Here is a 20,608-nt window from a genome sequence, read left to right on the forward strand (position 1 = left end):
AGGCAATCATACCAGATATTGAAACAAAGCAATAACATAAGGACTGCAGTATTTATTTTATTTTTATATTATTTATTTATTCTTTGTTAGTTTGTTTTTGGAGTGTGGGTTTTGTTTTATTTTTTGATTTTTTTCTTTTTTTCGACCCACGGATTTATTCTTATTGCCCAGGCTTGAGTGCAATGGCGTGTTCTCAGCTTACTCAACCTCCGCCTCTTGGGTTTGGGTAATTGTGTCTCGGCCTCCCTCTGCCTCTTGGGCTTGGGCGATTGTTCCACCTCATCCGCCCTCCGCCTCTTGGGTTTGGGTAATTGTGTCTCGGCCTCCCTCTGCCTCTTGGGCTTGGGCGATTGTTCCACCTCATCCGCCCTCCGCCTCTTGGGTTTGGGTAATTGTGTCTCGGCCTCCCTCTGCCTCTTGGGCTTGGGCGATTGTTTCACCTCATCCGCCCTCCGCCTCTTGGGTTTTGTTGATTGTTCCACCTCATCCACCCTCCGCCTCTTGGGTTTTGGTGATTGTTCCACCTCATCCACCCTCCACCTCTTGGGTTTGGGTGGTTTTTCCGCCTCAGCCTCCTGAGTAGCTAAGGGAGGAGTCTTCAGATTATCATCCACTGAGGGTGGAAGAGGAGAGGGTGGAAGAGGAGCAAGGAGACACTCCTTCAGATTATCATCCACTGAGGGTGGAAGAGGAGAGGGTGGAAGAGGAGCAAGGAGACACTCCTTCAGATTATCATCCACTGAGGGTGGAAGAGGAGCAAGGAGACACTCCTTCAGATTATCATCCACTGAGGGTGGAAGAGGAGCAAGGAGACACTCCTTCAGATTATCATCCACTGAGGGTGGAAGAGGAGAGGGTGGAAGAGGAGCAAGGAGACACTCCTTCAGATTATCATCCACTGAGGGTGGAAGAGGAGCAAGGAGACACTCCTTCAGATTATCATCCACTGAGGGTGGAAGAGGAGAGTGTGGAAGAGGAGCAAGGAGACACTCCTTCAGATTATCATCCACTGAGGGTGGAAGAGGAGAGGGTGGAAGAGGGATAAGGAGACACTCCTTCAGATTATCATCCACTGAGGGTGGAAGAGGAGAGGGTGGAAGAGGGATAAGGAGACACTCGTTCAGATTATCATCCACTGAGGGTGGAAGAGGAGAGTGTGGAAGAGGAGCAAGAGGACACTCCTTGATATTATCATCCACTGAGGGTGGAAGGGTACGAAGGAGACATTCGGGAGGTGTCTTGAGGCTCAGGGAGTTATCCGTTATAGAACGTTGTTGAGTCGGAGGAGGTGGCTGGCGGCCCATCCTGTTTTTTAAAGTTTCAGCTGTGAGGTAGGGCCAGTAGGGCAATCCTGAAGAATGACGATGCTCCGCTGCCGCCATTCTGACCTGTAGGGCCGAAGAAGGGAATGTTTTCACACATATTCATTTGATGGACAAAATTACTGCCACCAACACGGTCTGCACCTTCTGTTGCTGGTGATAGATTTTTGCACCTTTCCATCCTCCAGGTTTCAAAATAGCAGTATCACTGTCATAATATCACCCTTCCACTGAGTACTGCTGACAGCTGGGGGGTAAAGAAAAGTCATTGGGACACACTGTTGTCTCCACATGCCACTGTGTCTGTCTGCAAATGTAGGCAGGCTGGGGTCCTGCCCCAGGGAAGACAGAGTCATAACAGAGTAATAAAGAAGCATGTTTGAGACACAGGAGTGTCTATGTCTATCCTCATTCCTCCCTCACAGCCATCACCAGAGCATATTTCTTGCACCAGGTCAACAGACAGTAAGAGAGGCATGAAAAGCCCATTGTCCACACATGTTGCAGCTTCTTTTTGGAGAATGTTTTCCAGGCCTTTTATGTTCTGTCTCTGATTCTCAGAACTCTGCAAGGTCAGTGTGACCACCCTGCTCCAAATCTAAGAAAACAGAGGTTTCCAGAGGAAGGAGAAATTGTGCCCAGGGTCACACAGCTTGCAAGAGGCAGAGTGGAAGTTGATTCCAGCTCTGCCTGCAGGCCCCTCTCATTTCCCCTCTGTTTCCCTTCTTGACAAAGGATCTTCTTCACTCTGGAGGTGCCACCCATGAGAACAAAGAGCTCTGGAGAGATGTGGATTCCTGAAGAGCTGCAGGGGAACTGGGAGAGGGTTTTCTGACAGAACAATCTTACCTCAAGAAGTCAGTTAGGCATGGCTGTAATATTTCTTTTCACTCCCAGGTAATACCAAATTGTAAGTGCACTAGGACATAAAGAATACTTTTGTCCATGGAAAAATGAGGTGGGAATTCTAAACAAAGCAAGTTTTAAAACTGTGTTTCACTTCAAGTGTACAAGTCCCATCACGTGTAATCATAGGACTCGGCAGCTTTTGAAGGTACAGAGGCCACACAAGAACCAGCTTAGCTGAGCATCATTTAAGGCCTTCATTTGGAATTGTCCCTGTGGGTAATAAGTTACATTCACTCTTCACTAATTTACAGTCAGGGCCCATTTGCTATTACAAATATGGAACCTCTGACACTTTGAATATTAGATCAGGGGCCCCACTGGGTGGGGATGAAGGTGTTTTTGCACAACACGGTTACCAACAGGGATGGGACTGTGATGCTTGTAGGCAGCCTTTCTCTCTGCCATCTCCCTCTGCAGGGCTTGAGCACAGAGCTGTAGGGAGAAAAATGTATCCATGTCCTGACCTGGCAGACTATGTTCAAAAGCAAGGAAAACAAACAAACTTACCCGGTTGCAAAGAGGCTTTCTTGCAGGAGGGGGGATCTGAAAAAGCCAACACATGAGAAATTGAATGTTGAGAGAGTCTAAGAGCCGTGGCATCATCTGCATCAGCACTGAACTATCCTGCAACTGCGGGGAGGAAGCTCCTTACTTTGCATTTGTGGTAGTCCTCTGCCCGCCGCCGCAACTCTTGCGCACGTTGAAACATTTTCCTATGGATTACAATCACTTTCATCAGATAAAGCACCACTTTCAGGATGATTTTAAATAATCTGCCATGTTTCTGTTATCCTCACAACTGTACCCTTACACAATCTATCTCTACCTAGAAAACGTATTTCAGATGGCTATAAGAGTACAGTCTGAGCCGGTCGCGGTGGCTGACGCCTGTAGTCCCAGCACTCTGGGAGGGCGAGGCGGATGGATCACGAGGTCAGGAGATTGAGACCATCCTGGCTAATAAGGTGAAACCCCATCTCTACTAAAAATACAAAAGATTAGCCGGGCGTGGTGGCAGGCACCTGTAATCCCAGCTACTCGGGAGGCTGAGGCAGGGGAATCACTTGAACCTGGGAGGCGGAGGTTGCAGTGAGCCAAGATCACGTCATTGCACTCCAGCCTGGGTGACACAGCGAGACTCCATCTCAGAAAAACAAAAACAAAAACAAAAACAAAAAAACTGTACGGTCTGATCCAAACTGTTGCTATATTGATTCCTCCTCTTGCTTACTGCCTGCTGACTTCGGAGATGATAGTTTCCTTCCCCATTCTCAGTATATCCCTAATTCATCCTTCATTGAGCATCTTTTATCATAAAGCTGTATTCTCTTTGTATTAATATCCTTACCGTGTTTCACAGGGCAGAAACAGCTGGGCTTATAAACAGGCATAGTCCTTTTGAAGGATGTGGTTGATCCTACAACAACACACTTTCCTAAGGATGACAACAACTCACCCCACCCCTAGAATGGCTGGTATGAACCGAGCTTCCACACAGTCTAGCTGGCAATGGGGTCAGGAGACGTTTTGCTGCTTCACATCTTTTGGTCACTGGTAAATATTAAGGTACTTTGTTTTCTGTTTTGTGAACTCTCTCTCTCTCTCTCACGATATGTCTTCTGACCATTTGTTTCTATTTCTGCATTTACTGGGTCTAAGCATTGTACAGAGGTTAAAAACAACACTCCAATGGGCGTTTCCCAGGAGGGTGGGGTTCAGTTTCTGAACTCACTTCTAGGTGTGTATTTCTTTCATATCCAATTTCCCATTTTCCTCTGCCTCTGATACCTGCCTCTCCTTTTCTGCATGCTCACATTCTTTCATGCTTAGTTTCCTCAGATTAGAAGGGAGAGAAATGCACACACATGATCCACCAGCCCGTGTGGGATTCCCTCTGCCCTTCTGGCATCTGAAGGCTGTGATTCAAAGATCCCCCCTGCAACCTTTCCACAAATGAACCAACTGATTCTCACAACCGAAGGGAGAATGGACACCTCCCATTGAGGGACAAAAAAAAGTCACACTCTGGCCTGCTGGCAAGTCACCTGTCATTTCCAGCTCATCTTCATAGTTCCATAGTTAGTCCTATTCTTTAGTAAATATAAAGACTATTAAAAGCTTCTATGAGGTGCACTATGTGTGTTTCTGGGGTCAGTCTTGTGCTTGACACAGCGAAAGCTCATTTTAGTTCAGTGTGAAAAACCAGACCTCACCAATTCATCACAACTAACTCCATCGGAAGCAGAGGATTGCTCCTCATCTGACTCCTCCTGTGTGAGACCTGATTCTCAGTCAGAGGCTGATGCCGGAACTGAGACCATCAGCCATAGAGAGATCGTTCCAGAATATGGTGTCATTAACCCCGCAGTTCACTACTGCACTTTGCCATGATTCAGGACTGGAACTCTTGTCATCGACTTTAAAGATCCTGGTTGACAGAAAAGGCAATCTGAATGCTGGGGGCATCGATTGAATTACAAATGATCGGAATGGCTCCTAAGTCAGGGTGTTATGTCCTGAAAATACGTGACAACGGCAAACCATCCACCCTGGTGTTGACTGACTTTAACAAGGTTCAGTTCACAGAGATTGAGGGCAGAAAAAGGAAACGGCCTAAAAAGGGTAAGTTTGCTGTGTTGCCCTCACACCACTTGATTCATGGTCCTGATCCTAAGGATCTCACCTGATACTTGGTTTTATAGGAAGGATGTGAAAAATTCCCAGAACGCTAGGAAACAGGGACGAAAACACTTCAAAGAGAAAGTTAATGAACTTGTTTCTGACCACAGGGCATTCTTCAGCACATGCTGTCTGGAGTGGCCTCAAACAAGGAGTGTGTGGTGAGGTGCTGAGAATGCAATGGGAGCAGGGTCCTGTCCCCACGCTACAGAAGCTCACAGTTTAATGCAAATGAGAAGCCAGTGAGGACATCACTACTCCTGCTGTGCACTTGGGAACTAGAAACACAAAACCTGACTCTGGAGGGAAGCTAAGGAAGCATTCTACTCTTGAGTTGACATAAGTGCATCTGAAGCTTCTGATCTCCGATGAGAACAATGGGGGACACCAAACAGAATATGAAACCCATGATTGAATACATCCAATTGCTAACATGGCAGTAAACAGACATGAGGTGAAGATGGAGGAGAAGGAAACCCAGGACGAAAGTCAGCCTCGCATTTGGAACCCATTTCCCTGAGTTTCATTGCTGAATTCCAGAAGGAACTACTGAGATGCAAAGAAGCACAGCAGCTTTTGCACACATGCGTGGGATTAGATGGAAAACAAGTGGATTGAGGGTCTGCCAATGAAAGCGACCCATACTGAAGTCCACTGGCTCTGGTTGAGACCCAGAAGAGTCATGCATCAGAATAGAGGTGGACAGGAAATACCCTGGCCTTTGTAGGGACTGAGCCTGCACCGACGACCTCAATTGCAGCCTGTATGGAGGACCCCTGACCATCCCCCAGAAGTAGACTCCCATCTCTTCTGCAGCAAGATAACATGCTACTAGGCCTCAATTCATTGCTAAATATTTTTAACAAGTATCTCACATTTAACAAAAAAAGATCAGTCATATGGCAGCAAAATACAATGTAATATGACCAAAACATGAAAGACTGTGAAAATGAATCTGGAGGTGACCCAAGCATTGAATTCAACAATCCAGGCTGGGTGTGGTGGCTCACACTGGGAGGCTGAGGTAGGCAGATCACCTGAGGTCAGGAGTTCAAGACTAGCCTGGCCAACATGGTGAACCCCTGTCTCTACTAAAATTACAAAAATTGGGCTGGGCACGGTGGCTCATGCCTGTAATCCCAGCACATTGGGAGGCCGAGGTGTGCGGATCATGATGTCAGGAGTTCTAGACCAGCTTGGCCAATATGGTGAAACCCCGCCTCTACTAAAAATACAAAAATTATCCGGGCATGGTGGCATATGCCTGTAGTCCCAGCTACTCAAGAGGCTGAGGGATAAGAATCGCTTGAACCTTGGAGGTGGAGGTTGCAGCGAGCCAAGATCATGCCACTGCACTCTAGCCTGGGTGACAGAGTGAGACTCTGTCTCAAAAAAAAAAAAAAAAAAAAAAAACTTTGGCCAAATGTGGTGGCACACACCTGTAATCCAAGCTACTCGGGAAGCTGAGGCAGAATTGCTTCAAACTGGGAGGCAGAGGTTGCAGTGAGCCAAGATTGCACCATAGCACTCCAGCCTGGGCGACAGAGCGAAACTCTATCTCAAAATTTAAAAAAAAAAAAAAAAGGCTGGCTGTGGTGGCTCACGCCTCTAATCCCAGCACTTTGGGAGGCTGAGGCAGGTGGATTACCTGAGGTCAGAAGTTCGAGACCAGCCTGGACAACATGGTGAAACCCCATCTCTAGGAAAAATACAAAAATTAGCTGGGCGTGGTGGTGGGCACCTGTAATCCCAGCTACTTGGGAGGCTGAGGCAGGAGAATTGCTTGAACCCAAAAGGCAGTGAGCTGAGATTGTGCCATTGCACTACAGCCTGGGCAACAACAGCAAACCTCCATCTCAGGAAAAAAAAAAAAAAAAAAAACAGACAGAGAAAGGAAAACCAATGCCAGTACTAGCAACTCCTCTTCCCCCGAAAAAATGACAAACAAGAATGTAGGAAGGGAAAGGAATTATACAGCTTAAACTAATGAAGCAGAAAGGACAAACTCAATTTTGAACCCACTGAATTTGCCACAAATATTGTAGAAAATATTCTCAAGGACTTTACAGTTGTCTACTTTGATTGGCACATGGTTCATACAACAGTATTTGTGTCAAGGCACATCTTACTGTTTTCTGGCGGTCTTCCTCTTTCCATTGATTTTGTCATGATGGTTGATTTTCGTTGTCACCTTCCTCTTATGGATTTTCGCTCTAAATTTTCTTTCCACATGTCTCCATGGAGTAATGACGTCTTTCAGGCCAATTTTATTTCCTGGAAAGGAAGAAACTCTTTTCTTTGTGTGCATACAAATGGACCTCAGCCCTTGGTGAGAGTGAGGAGAAGAGAAGGTGAGAAACCTGAGGGCAAGAAGCTGTTCTTTCCCTTTCCAGGGCAAACTCATTTCCACACTATGGGGACTCCAAGAGAGCCATACCTTCCTGTCTACGTCGGTTGGACCTCCAGGCTCTCTGCTGTACATCCGTGGATCCATCATGTCCATTTCGAGACCAGAAGATAGTCTTCAGGAAAGACACCTAGGAAATAATAATATAAGAATGACGGCTGGGCACGGTGGCTCATGCGTATAATCCCAGTACTTTGGGAGGCCAAGGCAGGTGGATCACGGGGTCAGGAGTTCAAGACCAGCCTGGCCAAGATGGTGAAACCCCGTCTCTACTAAAAATACAAAAATTAGCCGGGCATGGCAGCGGGCGCCCGTAATCCGAGCTACTCGGGAGGCTGAGGCAGAGAACCGTTTGAAGCTGGGAGGCGGAGGTTGCAGTGAGCCGAGATCACACCACTGCACTCCAGCCTGAGCGACAGAATGAGACTCTGTCACACACACACACACACACACACACACACACACACACACACAAGAATGACATGAGGCTGGCACGGTGGCTCACTCCTGTAATCCCAGCACTTTGGGAGGCCGAGGCAGGCGGATCACCTGAGGTCGGGAGTTTGAGACCAGCCTCACCAACATGGAGAAATGCTGTCTCTGCTAAAAATACAAAATTAGCCAGGCATGGTGGTGCAGGCCTGTAATCCCAGCTAATCGGGAGGCTGAGGCAGGAGAATCACGTGAACCCAGCAGGAAAAGGTTGTGGTGAGCTGAGATTGTGCCATTGCACTCCAACCTGGGCAACAAAATTGAAACTCTGTCTCAAAAAAAAAAAAAAAATAGGCCAGGTGCGGTAGCTCACGCCTGTAATCCCAGCACTTTGGGAGGCCAAGGCGGGTGAATCACAAGGTCAAGAGATGGAGACCATCCTGGGCAACATGGTGAAACTCCATCTCTACTAAAAATACAAAAATTAGCTGAGCATGGTGATGCACGCCTGTAGTCCCAGCTACTCGGGAGGCTGAGGCAGGAGAACTGCTTGAACCCAGGAGGCAGAGGTTGCAGTGAGCCATGATCCCACCACTGCACTCCAGCCTGGTGACAGAGTGAGACTCCGTCTCAAAAAAAAAGACATGAATATACTTCACACAACTGAACTGTACACTTCAACATGGTTAGATGGTTACTATCATCTTATAAGTATTTTACCACAGGTTAACATGTTTCACAACTTGAAAAGGAAGTAATTACCTTCAGCTCTCTGAGTTCTAGAATTTGTAACATTTCACCCCCTGCTCCTTCCTGATCTGCACTGGAGCATCTTCCTTCTGTCCCTGCTCTACTCAGAGTTCACTTTCCCTTCCCTCACATCAGCTTCATTGAGGCTGGTTTGAACTTAACGCAAAACATTCTCACTAATGACTGAATTCCCACCAAGATTTCCATATTATCACAGTATGCTTTTAATCTTCTAAGATATTAAATATTTGTTCTCATCATAGCGAAAATGCAATGCAAATCCCATCTCAGATGTGGGTCAGATACCTATGAATCTCCTGAGGTAGTCATTGAAATGACTTTTTTCTTGAGATGGAGTGTCACTCTCAACCATGCTGAAGTGCAGTGGCGCTACCTTGGCTCACGGCAACCTCCACCTCCCAGATTCAAGCGATTCTTGTGCCTTGGCCTCCCAAGTAGCTGGGATTACAGGTGCCTGCTACCATGCCTGGTTAATTTTTGTCTTTTCAGTAGAGATGGGGTTTCACCATGTTGGCCCATCTGGTCTTGAACTCCTGACCTCAAGTGATCCATCTGCCTCAGCCTCCCAAAGTGCTGGGATTACAGGCATGAGCCACCACACCTGGCCTGAAATAGTATCTTTCAAATTCTTTGTAGAATTTGTTTTTTCCTGATTTCTGCACATAGGATAAAAAAAAAAAAAATCATGTACTAGGATTTTGAGAGAAGCAATGGGTAATCTAAAAAGATGAAAAGAGCAACCACGTCAATCCCACAACTGCTGCTAGATTTCATAGGAAAGGTAGCTGGCCCAGTTTGGAGCTAGGAGAAATGTTAAACACATGAAGAAATGACAAGCAAAGAAATGCCATCACACATGAATGCTTCATGGCACCCATGATGTCCCTGCTTAGGAAGTAATGGTATAGATGACTAGATGACAAGGACAAAGATGAGAGGTGCGAAGTTGTCCAAGTCCAACAGCTCAACTGAACTTTCCTAAATGGAATTGTTAAAAAGTGGTAAATTTAACAACTTCCCCTGGCTCACGTGGTGGCTCACGCTTGTAATCCCAGCACTTTGGGAGGCTGAGGCGGGTGGATCATTTGAGGTCGGGTTTTGAGACTAGCCTGGCCAACATGGTAAAACCCCGACTCTACTAAAAATACAAAAATTAGCTGGGCATGGTGGTGGGCACCTGTAATCCCAGCTACTTGAGAGGCTGAGGCAGGGGAATCGCTTGAAGCCAGGAGGTGGAGGTTGCAGTGAGCCGAGATCACACCATTATACTCCAGCCTGGGCAACAGAGGGAGACTCGTCTCGGGGGTGAGAAAAGAAAAAAAAAAAAAAAAAAAAAAAGCTTCCTCCAATTTATACCGAAAATTCTCTGTTCAGGACTAAGTGGCATAGAGAATGTTAAATGTGCCTAGATATCTTCATAACTCATATATTTTCTGTTTTCTACATATCTTGAAAGGCAGTGCCAAATGACGTGTAATTATCTAGGTGGTTAAACTGAAAAATACTTCCTCTTCCCTTGAATATAAAAAAGCATCGTGGTATTAGTACTTTTATCTTGGATCATTGTTCAGAAGGAGGTTCAGCCCCCAGACAACCACATTTTTACTGTCATGAATGGCAAGACAAAATGTAGAGCTCAACTTCCCCAAAGGAAAAAAGGCTCAAAAGACAAATTATGGCACAACTTAGCAGCCAAATTCTTACCAAGTACAGACTTTTGACATACTGATCTCTCTCCAGTTGCAAGTGGGAACATGCACTTTGAATGATGTCATTCAAAATTACCCTGCCCAGACACACTTTTCATCGATTCTCTTGGAGGGCAGTTCTAAGAGATTCTCTGGGGCTTTCTCTGCATCATGAGACGCAGTGCAGTTCTGCCCTTCACCTTCCGGCAGTTTGTCACCTCGTCCCTATGACCTCAGAGGGACTTTGTCTCAGGCCAATTGTTTGTTCCTTGGCCTCTTTCATTTCCCCTAAAAATCATTTGCTGCCACTCTAAACTGGCCTACATCTCCATCTATCTCCCTCTCCCATCAGAAGAGGGTGCTCTTTAAGCATCAACCATCCGGCCCTTCTAGCAGTCTCATTTTTCAGCTGGTTCCCATGTTTATGCCTGTTCTAGGTTTTTCTTTTCCTGTTAAGCTGTCTGTTGTCAGCTCATTTCTGCAGTGAATCTTCAGAGAGGAGATTGGAAGCTTTCCTTCCACCCATACGATAGAACTATAAAGCAGAAGAGTTTAGAAAGAATTTCCTATTTAAGTGACGAAACCTCATACTCCATTTGTGATAAATAGCACAAAGGTTAAAAAAACTTATTTTTGACCAAAAGCTCTGTTGACATTCTATTAAACAAACACCGACCTATTTAATTTTCATAATGTAAATGGCAGACATTTTCATAATTCTTATGCTAATAAATCATTTCCCTGATTGTTTGGGTAAAACCACATATTCATAATGAAGTCCAGAAATGTGAATTGTTTTATATAATTTATTCTTATTTGTGATTACAAGTATACCTCTACAGAAAGTTAGTATACTCACACAAAGGTAATTTGTGCAGAAGAGAATGGTAAATGTGTAAGGTCTCAGAAACCCAATAATGATAATTATCAAATTATCCAATTTTTGTGGAGATGGGGTTTTGCCATGTTGGCCAGGGTGGTCTCGAACTCCTCCACAAAAGTCAGTCTCACGATGACGATAGACAGCCAGAGTATTGATAACCTGGAATAATAATAGTTGAAATAATGAAAAGGTCAATGACACCGACAATATTTCACTCAGAAAGAATCATCCTTAGAAACCGTCAACCTCCTCCAAAAGGTAACCACATCCCTCAGATATCACCGTGGGATTCCACTGCTACAAAAAAGAACAGAAGTTAGAAGTCTCATGTTTTTCAGATGGCTGGTAGTGTTTTTAGGCATTGCAAATCTGGGGTGCTGTCTTTCTTGGTATAAAGCAGGGATATCCAATCTTTTGACTTCCCTGCCTATATTAAAAGAAGCAAAGTTGTCTTGAGCCACACATAACATACACTAACACTAACAATAGCTGATGATCTAAAAAAAAAACTCTTTTTTTTTTTTTTTTTGGAGACAGAGTTCCGCTCCACTCAGTCGCCCAGGCGGGAGTGCAGTGGTGCAATCTCAGCTCACTGCAACCGCCAGCTCCTGGGCTCAAGCCATTCTCCTCCCTCAGCCTCCCGAGTAGCTGAGATTACAGGTCTCTGCCACCATGCCCGACTAATTTTTGTATTTTTAGTAGAGATGAGGTTTCACCATGTTGGCCAGTCTGGCCTTGAACTCCTGACAGGCGATCTGCCTGCCTCGGCCTCCCAAAGTGCTGGGATTACAGGTGTGAGCCACCGTGCCCAGCCATTTGTTTTTGTTTTTGTTTTTGTTTTGGTGTTTTGTTTCTGAGATGGGGTCTCACTCTGCCACCCACGCTGGAGTGCAGTGGCATGGTCTCGGCTCACTGCAACCTCTGCCTCTCAGGTTCAAGTGATTCTCCTGCCTCAGCCTCCTGAGTAGCTGGGAGTACAGGTGCCTGACAATGCACTCAGCAAATTTTTGTATTTTTTGTGGAGATGGGGTTTTGCCATGTTGGCCAGGGTGGTCTCGAACTCCTGACCTCAGGTAATCTGCCCGCCTCAGCCTCCCAAAGTGCTGGGATTACAGGCATGAGCCACTGTACCTGGCCAAAATCTCCTAATGTTTTAAGAAAGTTTACAAATTTGTGTTGAACTGCATTCAAAACTGTCCTGGGCCACATGCAGCCCGTCACTCATGGCTAAGACAAGCTAAGTATAAAGTAATTATCTTTTCTTTTTGTTTGGAGACAAAGTCTTGCTCTGTCACCCAGGCTAGATTGCAGTGGCATGATCTCAGCTCACTGCAACCTCCGCCTCCCGGGTTCAAGCGATTCTCCTGCCTCAGCTACTGAGTAACTGGGATTACAGGCGCCTGCCACCGCACTCGGCTAATTTTTGTATTTTTAGTACAAACAGGGTTTCACCATCTTGGCCAGGCTGGTCTCCAACTCCTGACCTCATGATCCACCTGCCTCGGCCTCCCAAAGTGCTGGGAATACAGGTGTGAGCCACTGCACCTGGCCAGTAGTTATCTTTTCTTTAAAGTTATTTACTTGTTTTTTAAATTGATGTATAACATTGGATGCATTTATTATATATCACATGGTAAAAGAATCCCTCTAAATAATACTTCTCTCTTGGATTATATGAATCTTTGTCATTTAAAGCTCAGCATAAGTAAAAAAAAAAAAACAATGAAGAGATTACTTCATTCACAAATAAGTATCAAATTTTAGTGCTTAAAAATTAACAAGGTGGGCCGGGCGTGGTGGCTCACGCCTGCAATCCCAGCACTTTGGGAAGCCGAGGTGGGTGGACCATGAGATCAGGAGATTGAGACCATCCTAGCTAACACGGTGAAACCCATCTCTACTAAAATTACAAAAAATTAGCAGGGCATGGTGGCACGCGCCTATAGTTCCAGCTACTTGGGAGGCTGAGGCAGAAGAATCACTTGAACCCGGGAGGCAGAGGTTGCAGTGAGCCGAGATCGCACCACTGCACTTCAGCCTGGGTGACAGAGCGAGGCTCTGTCTCAAAAAAAAATTACCAAGGCGGAGATCATGAAAATGGCATGAATAGTGTGGGATTTCTCTAAGATTGTTGATATTAATTCCATTAGACTCTTATGTGAGTGAAGATGAAGACTTCCCCTGAGTAAGTTCAGACAGCTTGTGATAACATTTCTACATCGATTCCTCAGGATTTAACTATATATTCTTGAAAACATCTCAATTTTAAATGTTTCTTTCAAGATGGTGAATTAAACAGAGATAGCCCTTCATCAGGTTGAACTCAGCATATGCTGAGTCTGAAATGGAAATGATGGAGTTAGAGAACCATACAACAATGGTAATGATTTCAGAAACATGGTGTTGAGCAGAACAAAGCAGACACAAAAGAGTACCTATGGCATGGCATGCATCTGTATACGCGAAATTCCAGAATAAGCAAGCTAACCTATGATAAGAAAGAGACTGGCTGGGAAGAGTGAGAGTTCACTTTCTGGGGTGACATAATAGTGTAGATCTTGGCTGGGCACGGTGGTTCACGCCTGTAATCCCAACGCTTTGGGAGGCCGAGGCGGGCGGATCACCTGAGGTCGGGAGTTCAAAACCAGCCTGACCAACATGGAGAAACCCTATCTCTACTAAAAATACAAAATTAGCTGGGAGTGGTGGCACATGTCTGTAATCCCAGCCACTCGGGAGGCTGAGGCAGGAGAATCGCTCGAACCTGGGAAGCAGAGGTTGCGGTGAGCTGATATTGCCCCATTGCACTCCAGCCTGGGCAACAAGGGAGGAACTGTCTCAAAAAAATAAATGAATAAATAAAATAATGTAGATCTTGAAAGGGGGTTGGTTTATGCTGGTGTATGTACTTTCCAAAGTTAGTAAACTTACACTTAAGGTTATATATTTTGGCCAGGCGCGGTGGCTCACACCTGTAATCCCAGCACTGGGAGGCCGAGGCAGGCAGATCACGAGGTCAAGAGATGGAGACCATCCTGGCGAACATGGTGAAACCCCATCTCTACTAAAAATACAAAAATTAGCCAGGCATTGTAATCTGAGCTACTCAGGAGGCTGAGGCAGGACAATTGCTTGAACCCCGGAAGCGGAGGTTGCAGTGAGCCGAGATCTTGCCACTGCACTCCAGCCTGGGCGACAGAGTGAGACTCTGTCTAAAAAAAAAAAAAAAAAGTCATCAAACCAGATGACACAAATCAAATGACATTTCACTTTGTTTTGGTCCATTTTGTTTGTTAGAGACAAGAGTGCAGCGGGGCCATCTCGGCTCACTGCAACGTCCAGCTCCTGGGCCCAAGCGATCCTCCCACCTCAGCCTCTCCAGTAACAGGGATAACAGGTGCGCACCACCAGGCCCAACTAATCTTTTTTGGAATTTTTTGTAGAGATGGGGTTTCGCTATGATGCCCTGGCTACTCTTCAACTCCTGGACTCGAGTGATCTGCCCACCTCGGCCCCCTAAAGTGCTGGGATTACAGGCCTGAGCTGTGTAATTTCATGCCGCGTGACACAGCCCAGTAAAAAGGAAGAAACCCCGCGGGTCCAGCGTCTACTCACAGGGGTGGGATGATGGCTGATAAATCCCAGCAGGAGCCAAAAGAGGAGCCACCACCGCAGCCGCAGCCGCATGTCCTGGTCCTTTCAGGGCGCCCTGAGGCGGCCAGGACAGAGGTGGAGGTGGCTTAGGGCAGGGGGGAGGGAAGGGGACGGGGACCGGGGCCGGATCTTAGTTGGGGAGGGGGAGGGGAGGGGGAGGGGAAGGGGAGGGGAAGGGGGGAAGTAAGGGAAGGGAAAGGAGGAGAAGGGGGCTGTTGGGCACCTGGAGGAGGTGGAGGAGGAGGACGAGGAGAAGAAGAAAGGGGTCTGGGAAAGGATCCGGTTCAAATTAAGTTCTCAAGCGCTGGTGGAAGGTTTAGCTACAGGTCACGGAGAAGATCAGGGAAGCAACAGGACACGCGGGGCAAGGGAGCGTGAGGCTTAGGAGCAATTAGAGGGAGACAAAAAGGTTCTGCTATCCACCAAACCTTCTTCGGTCTGGGCCCTCCCTTGGCAACCCTGGGGCTTTATACTCCCTCTCCACCAATCCCTGATGACCCCGGTGGTGCCTCACAATGGACAACGCCAAGTAGCGCCCGCATCATTCCAATGACCCCTCCCCCATCTCAGTCTCCCACACTCCTCGCAAGGACAGGTCCTCTCTGGAACCTTCACAAACCTGATTTCTGGTCCTCCCCAACCAGCTCCCTGTCCCTGCTTCTGGGCGCTCCTTCCTTCCTGAGCTCCCAGGGTTCCTCAAGGTCACTTTTGGCGACAAAACATAAAAAACAAATGATGGCAGGATGGCAGGAAGAACCTCATACCCAAGCAGGGTGCCAGGTTTTACAGCCTCCGCTCAGCCATTCATATCCTAAGCAACAAAACATCAGCAGGATGCGGAAGGTCCCGATAGTAAACCATCTCCATCACATCCATGTAGCCATCCGTCCATCAACCTGTATCTCAGGAACAAATGTAGATACATTCATTTTAAGCATGCATGGTACATTTACAAAAATTAACCTGACTTATTTTGTTCCAGCAAATCTCAATATATTTGAGAGCAATCAAATCACACAGCATGTTTCTGATCATATAACTGTGCTAGAAGTCAATGATTAAAAGCTAATTCAAAATTATTATTTGCTTGGAAATTCAAAGTGCCCTTAGAAGACATAAACATAAGAAAGAATCCAAAATGAAACAAGATTGCCTTTCAACTCAATGATAAGATCATAACATGGCAATAAAATGTCTCCCTCTGGCCTGGGAATTCCTCTTTGTGCCACAAGGTTGTGTGATCGCAAATCACCCCTAACCCACCTAGACATTTTAACATCTGAAACCGAGTGATGATGTCCTTATCTATATCATCTTACTGCCTGTGTGTGTGGACTTTAAATTCTGAACCCAAATGAGGGGGAGAAAACCAAGTTGACTTTCATGATTGACCTCTCAGGGATGTCCAAGGAATCTGTGCATTTCAAGAAACAAAGTTCATCAGCTTCTCTCCTAAGGTATTTGCCCACAATACCCAGAGGGCTTGGCAGCATCATGTGTGATGGGTGGGGAGCTCCAAGCAGGTGGGCAGGACCCAGGGGCCTGGTGACCAGGACAGACCCCCACTGTCCATCACCTTTCCTGGCCCTGTCCTCTGCTAAACTTCCCACAGGTCTTCTGCCCGATCACACAGAGTATGCCCAAACTCTCTCAGGCCTCTGGCAGCTGAAAACCACTGCTTTAAATCCCTTTACCATTTACTATGACATAAGGTTATTGTAAACAGGAAATATTCTATTGATGCTACAAATGGAAAGCCAATGCCTTTACCATAAATAGAAAAACAACCCTAAGAAGCAAGCAAAACAAAAACAAAAGAGGGGCTGGGTGTGGTGGCTCACGCCTGTAATCCCAGCACTTTGGGAGGCCGAGGTGGGCGGATCACAAGGTCAGGAGTTCCAGACCAGCCTGGCCAATATGGTGAAACCCTGTCTCTAATAAAACACAAAAATTAGCCGGGTGTGGTGGTGGGCACCTGTAGTCCCACCTACTTGGGAGGCTGAGGCAGGAGAATAGTTTGAACCCGGGAGGCAGAGTCTGCAGTGAGCCGAGATTGCACCACTGCACTCCAGCCTAGGCGACAGAGCGAGACTCTGTCTCAAAAACAGCAACAACTACAAACAAACAAAAAACAGGGTTAACAAAAGTATGGAATTCAATTCTTTTTATATGCTGCAGCCACGTTCTGGCCCTAGATTTGGCTGGGCATGGTGGCTCACGCCTGTAATCCCAGCACTTTGGGAGGCTGAGGCAGGCGGATCACGAGGTTAGGAGTTCGAGATCATCCTGGCCAACATGGTGAAACCCCGTCTCTACTAAAAATACAAAAATTAGCTTTGTGTGGTGGCAGGTGCCTGTAATTCCAGCTACTCAGGAAGCTGAGGCAGGAGAATTGCTTGAACCCGGGAGGCAGAGGTTGCAATGAGCCGAGATCACACCACTGCACTCCAACCTGGGTGACAGAGCAAAACTCCTTCTGAAAAGAAAAAACAAAGAAATATTAAGTAACTTGTCTGAGGCCACATAGTTACCAAGACGTGGGAGCTGGGACTTGAACCCAGGCAGTCTGGCTGGATTCATGCCTGCAGCCTCTGCACTCCTGCTACTTACTGTGTGAGAAGCGCCTGTTCTGTGGAAGGTTGTGGGCTGAGATCTTTCCATGAGTTCCACTCATTTACCCCCAAGGCTGTTCTTAAAGACGGGCATGACGGTTATGCCCATTTTACAGATGGGGCCCTGAGGCTCAAAAGGGCACGCCACTCACCCATTTCCACAAAGCTATAGTTAGTTAGCAGAGGGCAGAATTCGGCCGCCTCTCCCCTAGCTTGAAGGCTGTGATTGACACAGAGGTTTTTTTGTTGTCGTTGCTGTTGTTTGTTCCTTTTTCTTATTTTTGAGACAGGGTCTTGCTCTGTCATCCCAGCTGGAGTGCAGTGGTGCGATGTCAGCTCACTGCAAACTCTGCCTCCAAGATGCAAATGATTCTCGTGCCTCAGCCTCCCAAGTAGCTGGAATTACAGGTGTGCACTACCACGCCCAGCTGTTTTTTGTAGAGATGGGGTTAGTAGAGATTTGTTTTATAGAGACGGGGTTTCACCATGGTCTCTACTAAACCCTGTCTCTACTAAAAATACAAAAATTACCCAGGCGTGGTGGCACATGCCTGTAGTCCCAGCTACTCAAGAGGCTGAGGCAGGAGAATCACTTGAACCTGGGAGGTGGAGGTTGCAGTGACCCAAAATCATGCACTCTAGCCTGGGGTCTCGCTTTTGCCCAGGTTAGAGTGCAGTGGCACAATCATAGTGGCTCACTGCAGCCTCAAACTCCTGGGCTGAAGGGAATCCTCCCACCTCAGCCTCCCAAGTAGCTAGGACTATAGGCATGTGCCATCATGGCGAGTTAATTTTTTGTGTGTTTTTATTGTCTCGAGACAGAGTCTTGCTCTGTTGCTCAGGCTGGACTGCAATGGCATGATCTTGGCTCACCACAACCTCCACCTCCTGGGTTCAAGCAATTCTCCTACCTCAGCCTCCCGAGTAGCTGGGATTACAGGTGCGTGCCACCATGCCTGGCTAATTTTGTATTTTTAGTAGAGACAGGGTTTCGCCGTGTTGATCAGGCTGCTCTCGAACTCCTGACCTCGTGATCCACCTGCCTCGGCCTCTCAAAGTGTTGGGATTACAGGCATGAGCCACTGAGCCTGGCCTGGTGAGCTAATTTTTAAATTTGTTATAGAGACAAGAGTCTCTCTTATGTTGCCCAGGCTGGTCTCGACCCCCTGGCCTCAAGTGATCCTCCCACCTCAGCCTCCCAAAGTGCTGGGATTACAGATGGGTGTCACCGCACCTGGCCTCTGAGGAGGATTTCATTATAAACCTGCCCTGAAGGGAGGGAATCCAATTTTACCAGAGGGTGTAGCCTGGTGAGGCCTGGATGACCTCCGGAGGCAGGGGCTTGTGCCTGGGCTGAGGCCTAAGGGACAATGGGCAGACATGAAGTTGCCCCAGGCAGAGGGTACAGTGTGGGCAAAGTCAGGAAGTGGCAGGGCTTGGATCACTCCAGGAAGAGAGAGGAGTCATGTGTCACAGAAGCTCGAGACCCAGAGAGTGAGGCAGGCAGGCAGGCAGGGACCAAGCTTGGGCACAGCCAGGAAGGCAGGACAGGGCATGGTGGGGCCAATGGAATCATTACCCAAGTCGGGGATTTTCAGGGAAACAGCTTAGATAAGGCCAGGCATACAGTAGCTCCCACCTGTAATCCCAGCATTTGGGGAGGCTGAGGTAGGAGGACTGCTTGAGCCTGGGAGTTCGAGACCAGCCTAGGCAACATAGTGAGACCCCCATATCCACAAAAAATTTAAAAAAGGAGTTTGTGTTCCTGTAGTAGCATACTTGGGAGGTTGAGGTGGCAGTATCACTTGAGCCCGGGAGTTCAAGGCTAAAGTGAGCTGATTGAGCCATTGCACTCCAGCCTGAGCGACAGAGAGATACGCTGTCTCAAAGGAAATACAAATTAAAAAACCAGCCGGGCATGCTGGCGTGTGCCTGTAGTCTCAGCTACTTGGGACACTGAAGTGGGAGGATCGCTTGAGCCCAGGAGTTCAAGGCTGCTGTGAACTATGATTGTGCCTCTGCAGTCCAGCCTGGGCGACAGAGAAAGACCCTGTCTCTTAAAAAAAAACAAAAAAAACTTAGATAAGAGGATGCTGTGCCTCCCTGGGGGTCTTCAGTCACCCATGGTCCTGGCAAGAGAGGAGGGCCAGGAGAGAGCTTCACCCACCTGCTGTCCTGCCCATGTGACATCCGCAGGTGCTGCCACGGCCACGACTGTTGTTACACTCGAGCTGAGGAGGCCGGCTGCAGCCCCAAGACAGAGCGCTACTCCTGGCAGTGCGTCGATCAGAGCGTCCTGTGCGGTGAGTCCCCAGCACCACTATGCCATCCACCCCGAGTATCCCCTGGGCATCCTGGCATAGCCAGATGACTTCCGTGCCCCTGTTGCAATAACCACTGCTTCCAACTCTCTATAGAACACCCCTTGGGTATATCTAATGTAAGTGATATTTATTTTATTTATTTTTTGAGTCAGAGTCTCGCTCTGTCACCCAGGCTAGAGTGTGCTGATGTGATCTTGGCTCACTACAACCTCTGCCTCCTGGGTTCAAGCGATTCTCATGCCTCAGCCTCCCAAGTGGCTGGGACTACAGGCATGCACCATCACGCCCAGCTAATTTTTGTATGTTTTTCAGTAGAGGTGGGGTTTCACCAAGTTGGCCGGGCTGGTCTCAAACTCCCCACCTCAAGTGCTCTGCCCGCCTTGGCCTCCCAAAGTGCTGGGATTACAGGCATGAGTCGTGGTGTCTGGCCCTAATGTGAGTGATCTTTAACAATGAGGACTTGAAAAAGAAAACCCTGAAGAAACCTACTTCTTTGATGTCTGGACGACAAGGAAGAAGATAGAAATGGCATCAGATAATAAACAGTGTAAATGTTTATCAGAAAGAGGCTGGTGGTCGGGACCAGTAGGAGGATCGCTTGAGTCCAGGAGTGCATCTCTACAAAATGTTAAAGGATTTTTTAACATTGGCCAGGCGTGGTGGCACACATCTGTGATCCCAGCTACTTGGGAGGCTGAGGCAGGAGGATTGCTTGAAGCCCAGGAGGTTGAGGCTGCAGTGAGCTGTGATCGAGCCACTGCACTCCTGCCTGGGTGACAGAGCAAAACCCAGTCTCAAAAATAATAATAATAATAATAATATTTTACATAACCAAACACTTCTAAAGATTAAAAAAAAAAACCCTACAATTAATTAAAAACCTCAGGTCCCTCAGGCAATCATACCAGATATTGAAACAAAGCAATA

At 47.1% G+C, this 20,608-nt stretch overlaps 1 protein-coding gene across 1 annotated transcript; it reads right to left on the bottom strand.

Moving 5' to 3' along the window:
• Positions 1-51: 51 nt before the first annotated feature.
• LOC129137443 (nuclear pore complex-interacting protein family member B15-like) lies at positions 52-20,486 on the bottom strand. Its single transcript, XM_063797081.1, has 7 exons — positions 14,707-20,486; positions 11,068-11,250; positions 7,348-7,447; positions 7,040-7,184; positions 2,884-2,944; positions 2,739-2,774; positions 52-1,388 (listed from the first exon to the last, which is right to left on the bottom strand). The coding sequence occupies exons 1-7, from the start codon at positions 14,776-14,778 to the stop codon at positions 117-119; spliced, it is 1,869 nt and encodes a 622-aa protein (XP_063653151.1). The 5' UTR covers positions 14,779-20,486; the 3' UTR covers positions 52-116.
• Positions 20,487-20,608: the final 122 nt, after the last annotated feature.

Source organism: Pan troglodytes, chromosome 18, assembly GCF_028858775.2.
Source record: "Pan troglodytes isolate AG18354 chromosome 18, NHGRI_mPanTro3-v2.0_pri, whole genome shotgun sequence".
Classification (NCBI taxonomy): domain Eukaryota; kingdom Metazoa; phylum Chordata; class Mammalia; order Primates; family Hominidae; genus Pan; species Pan troglodytes.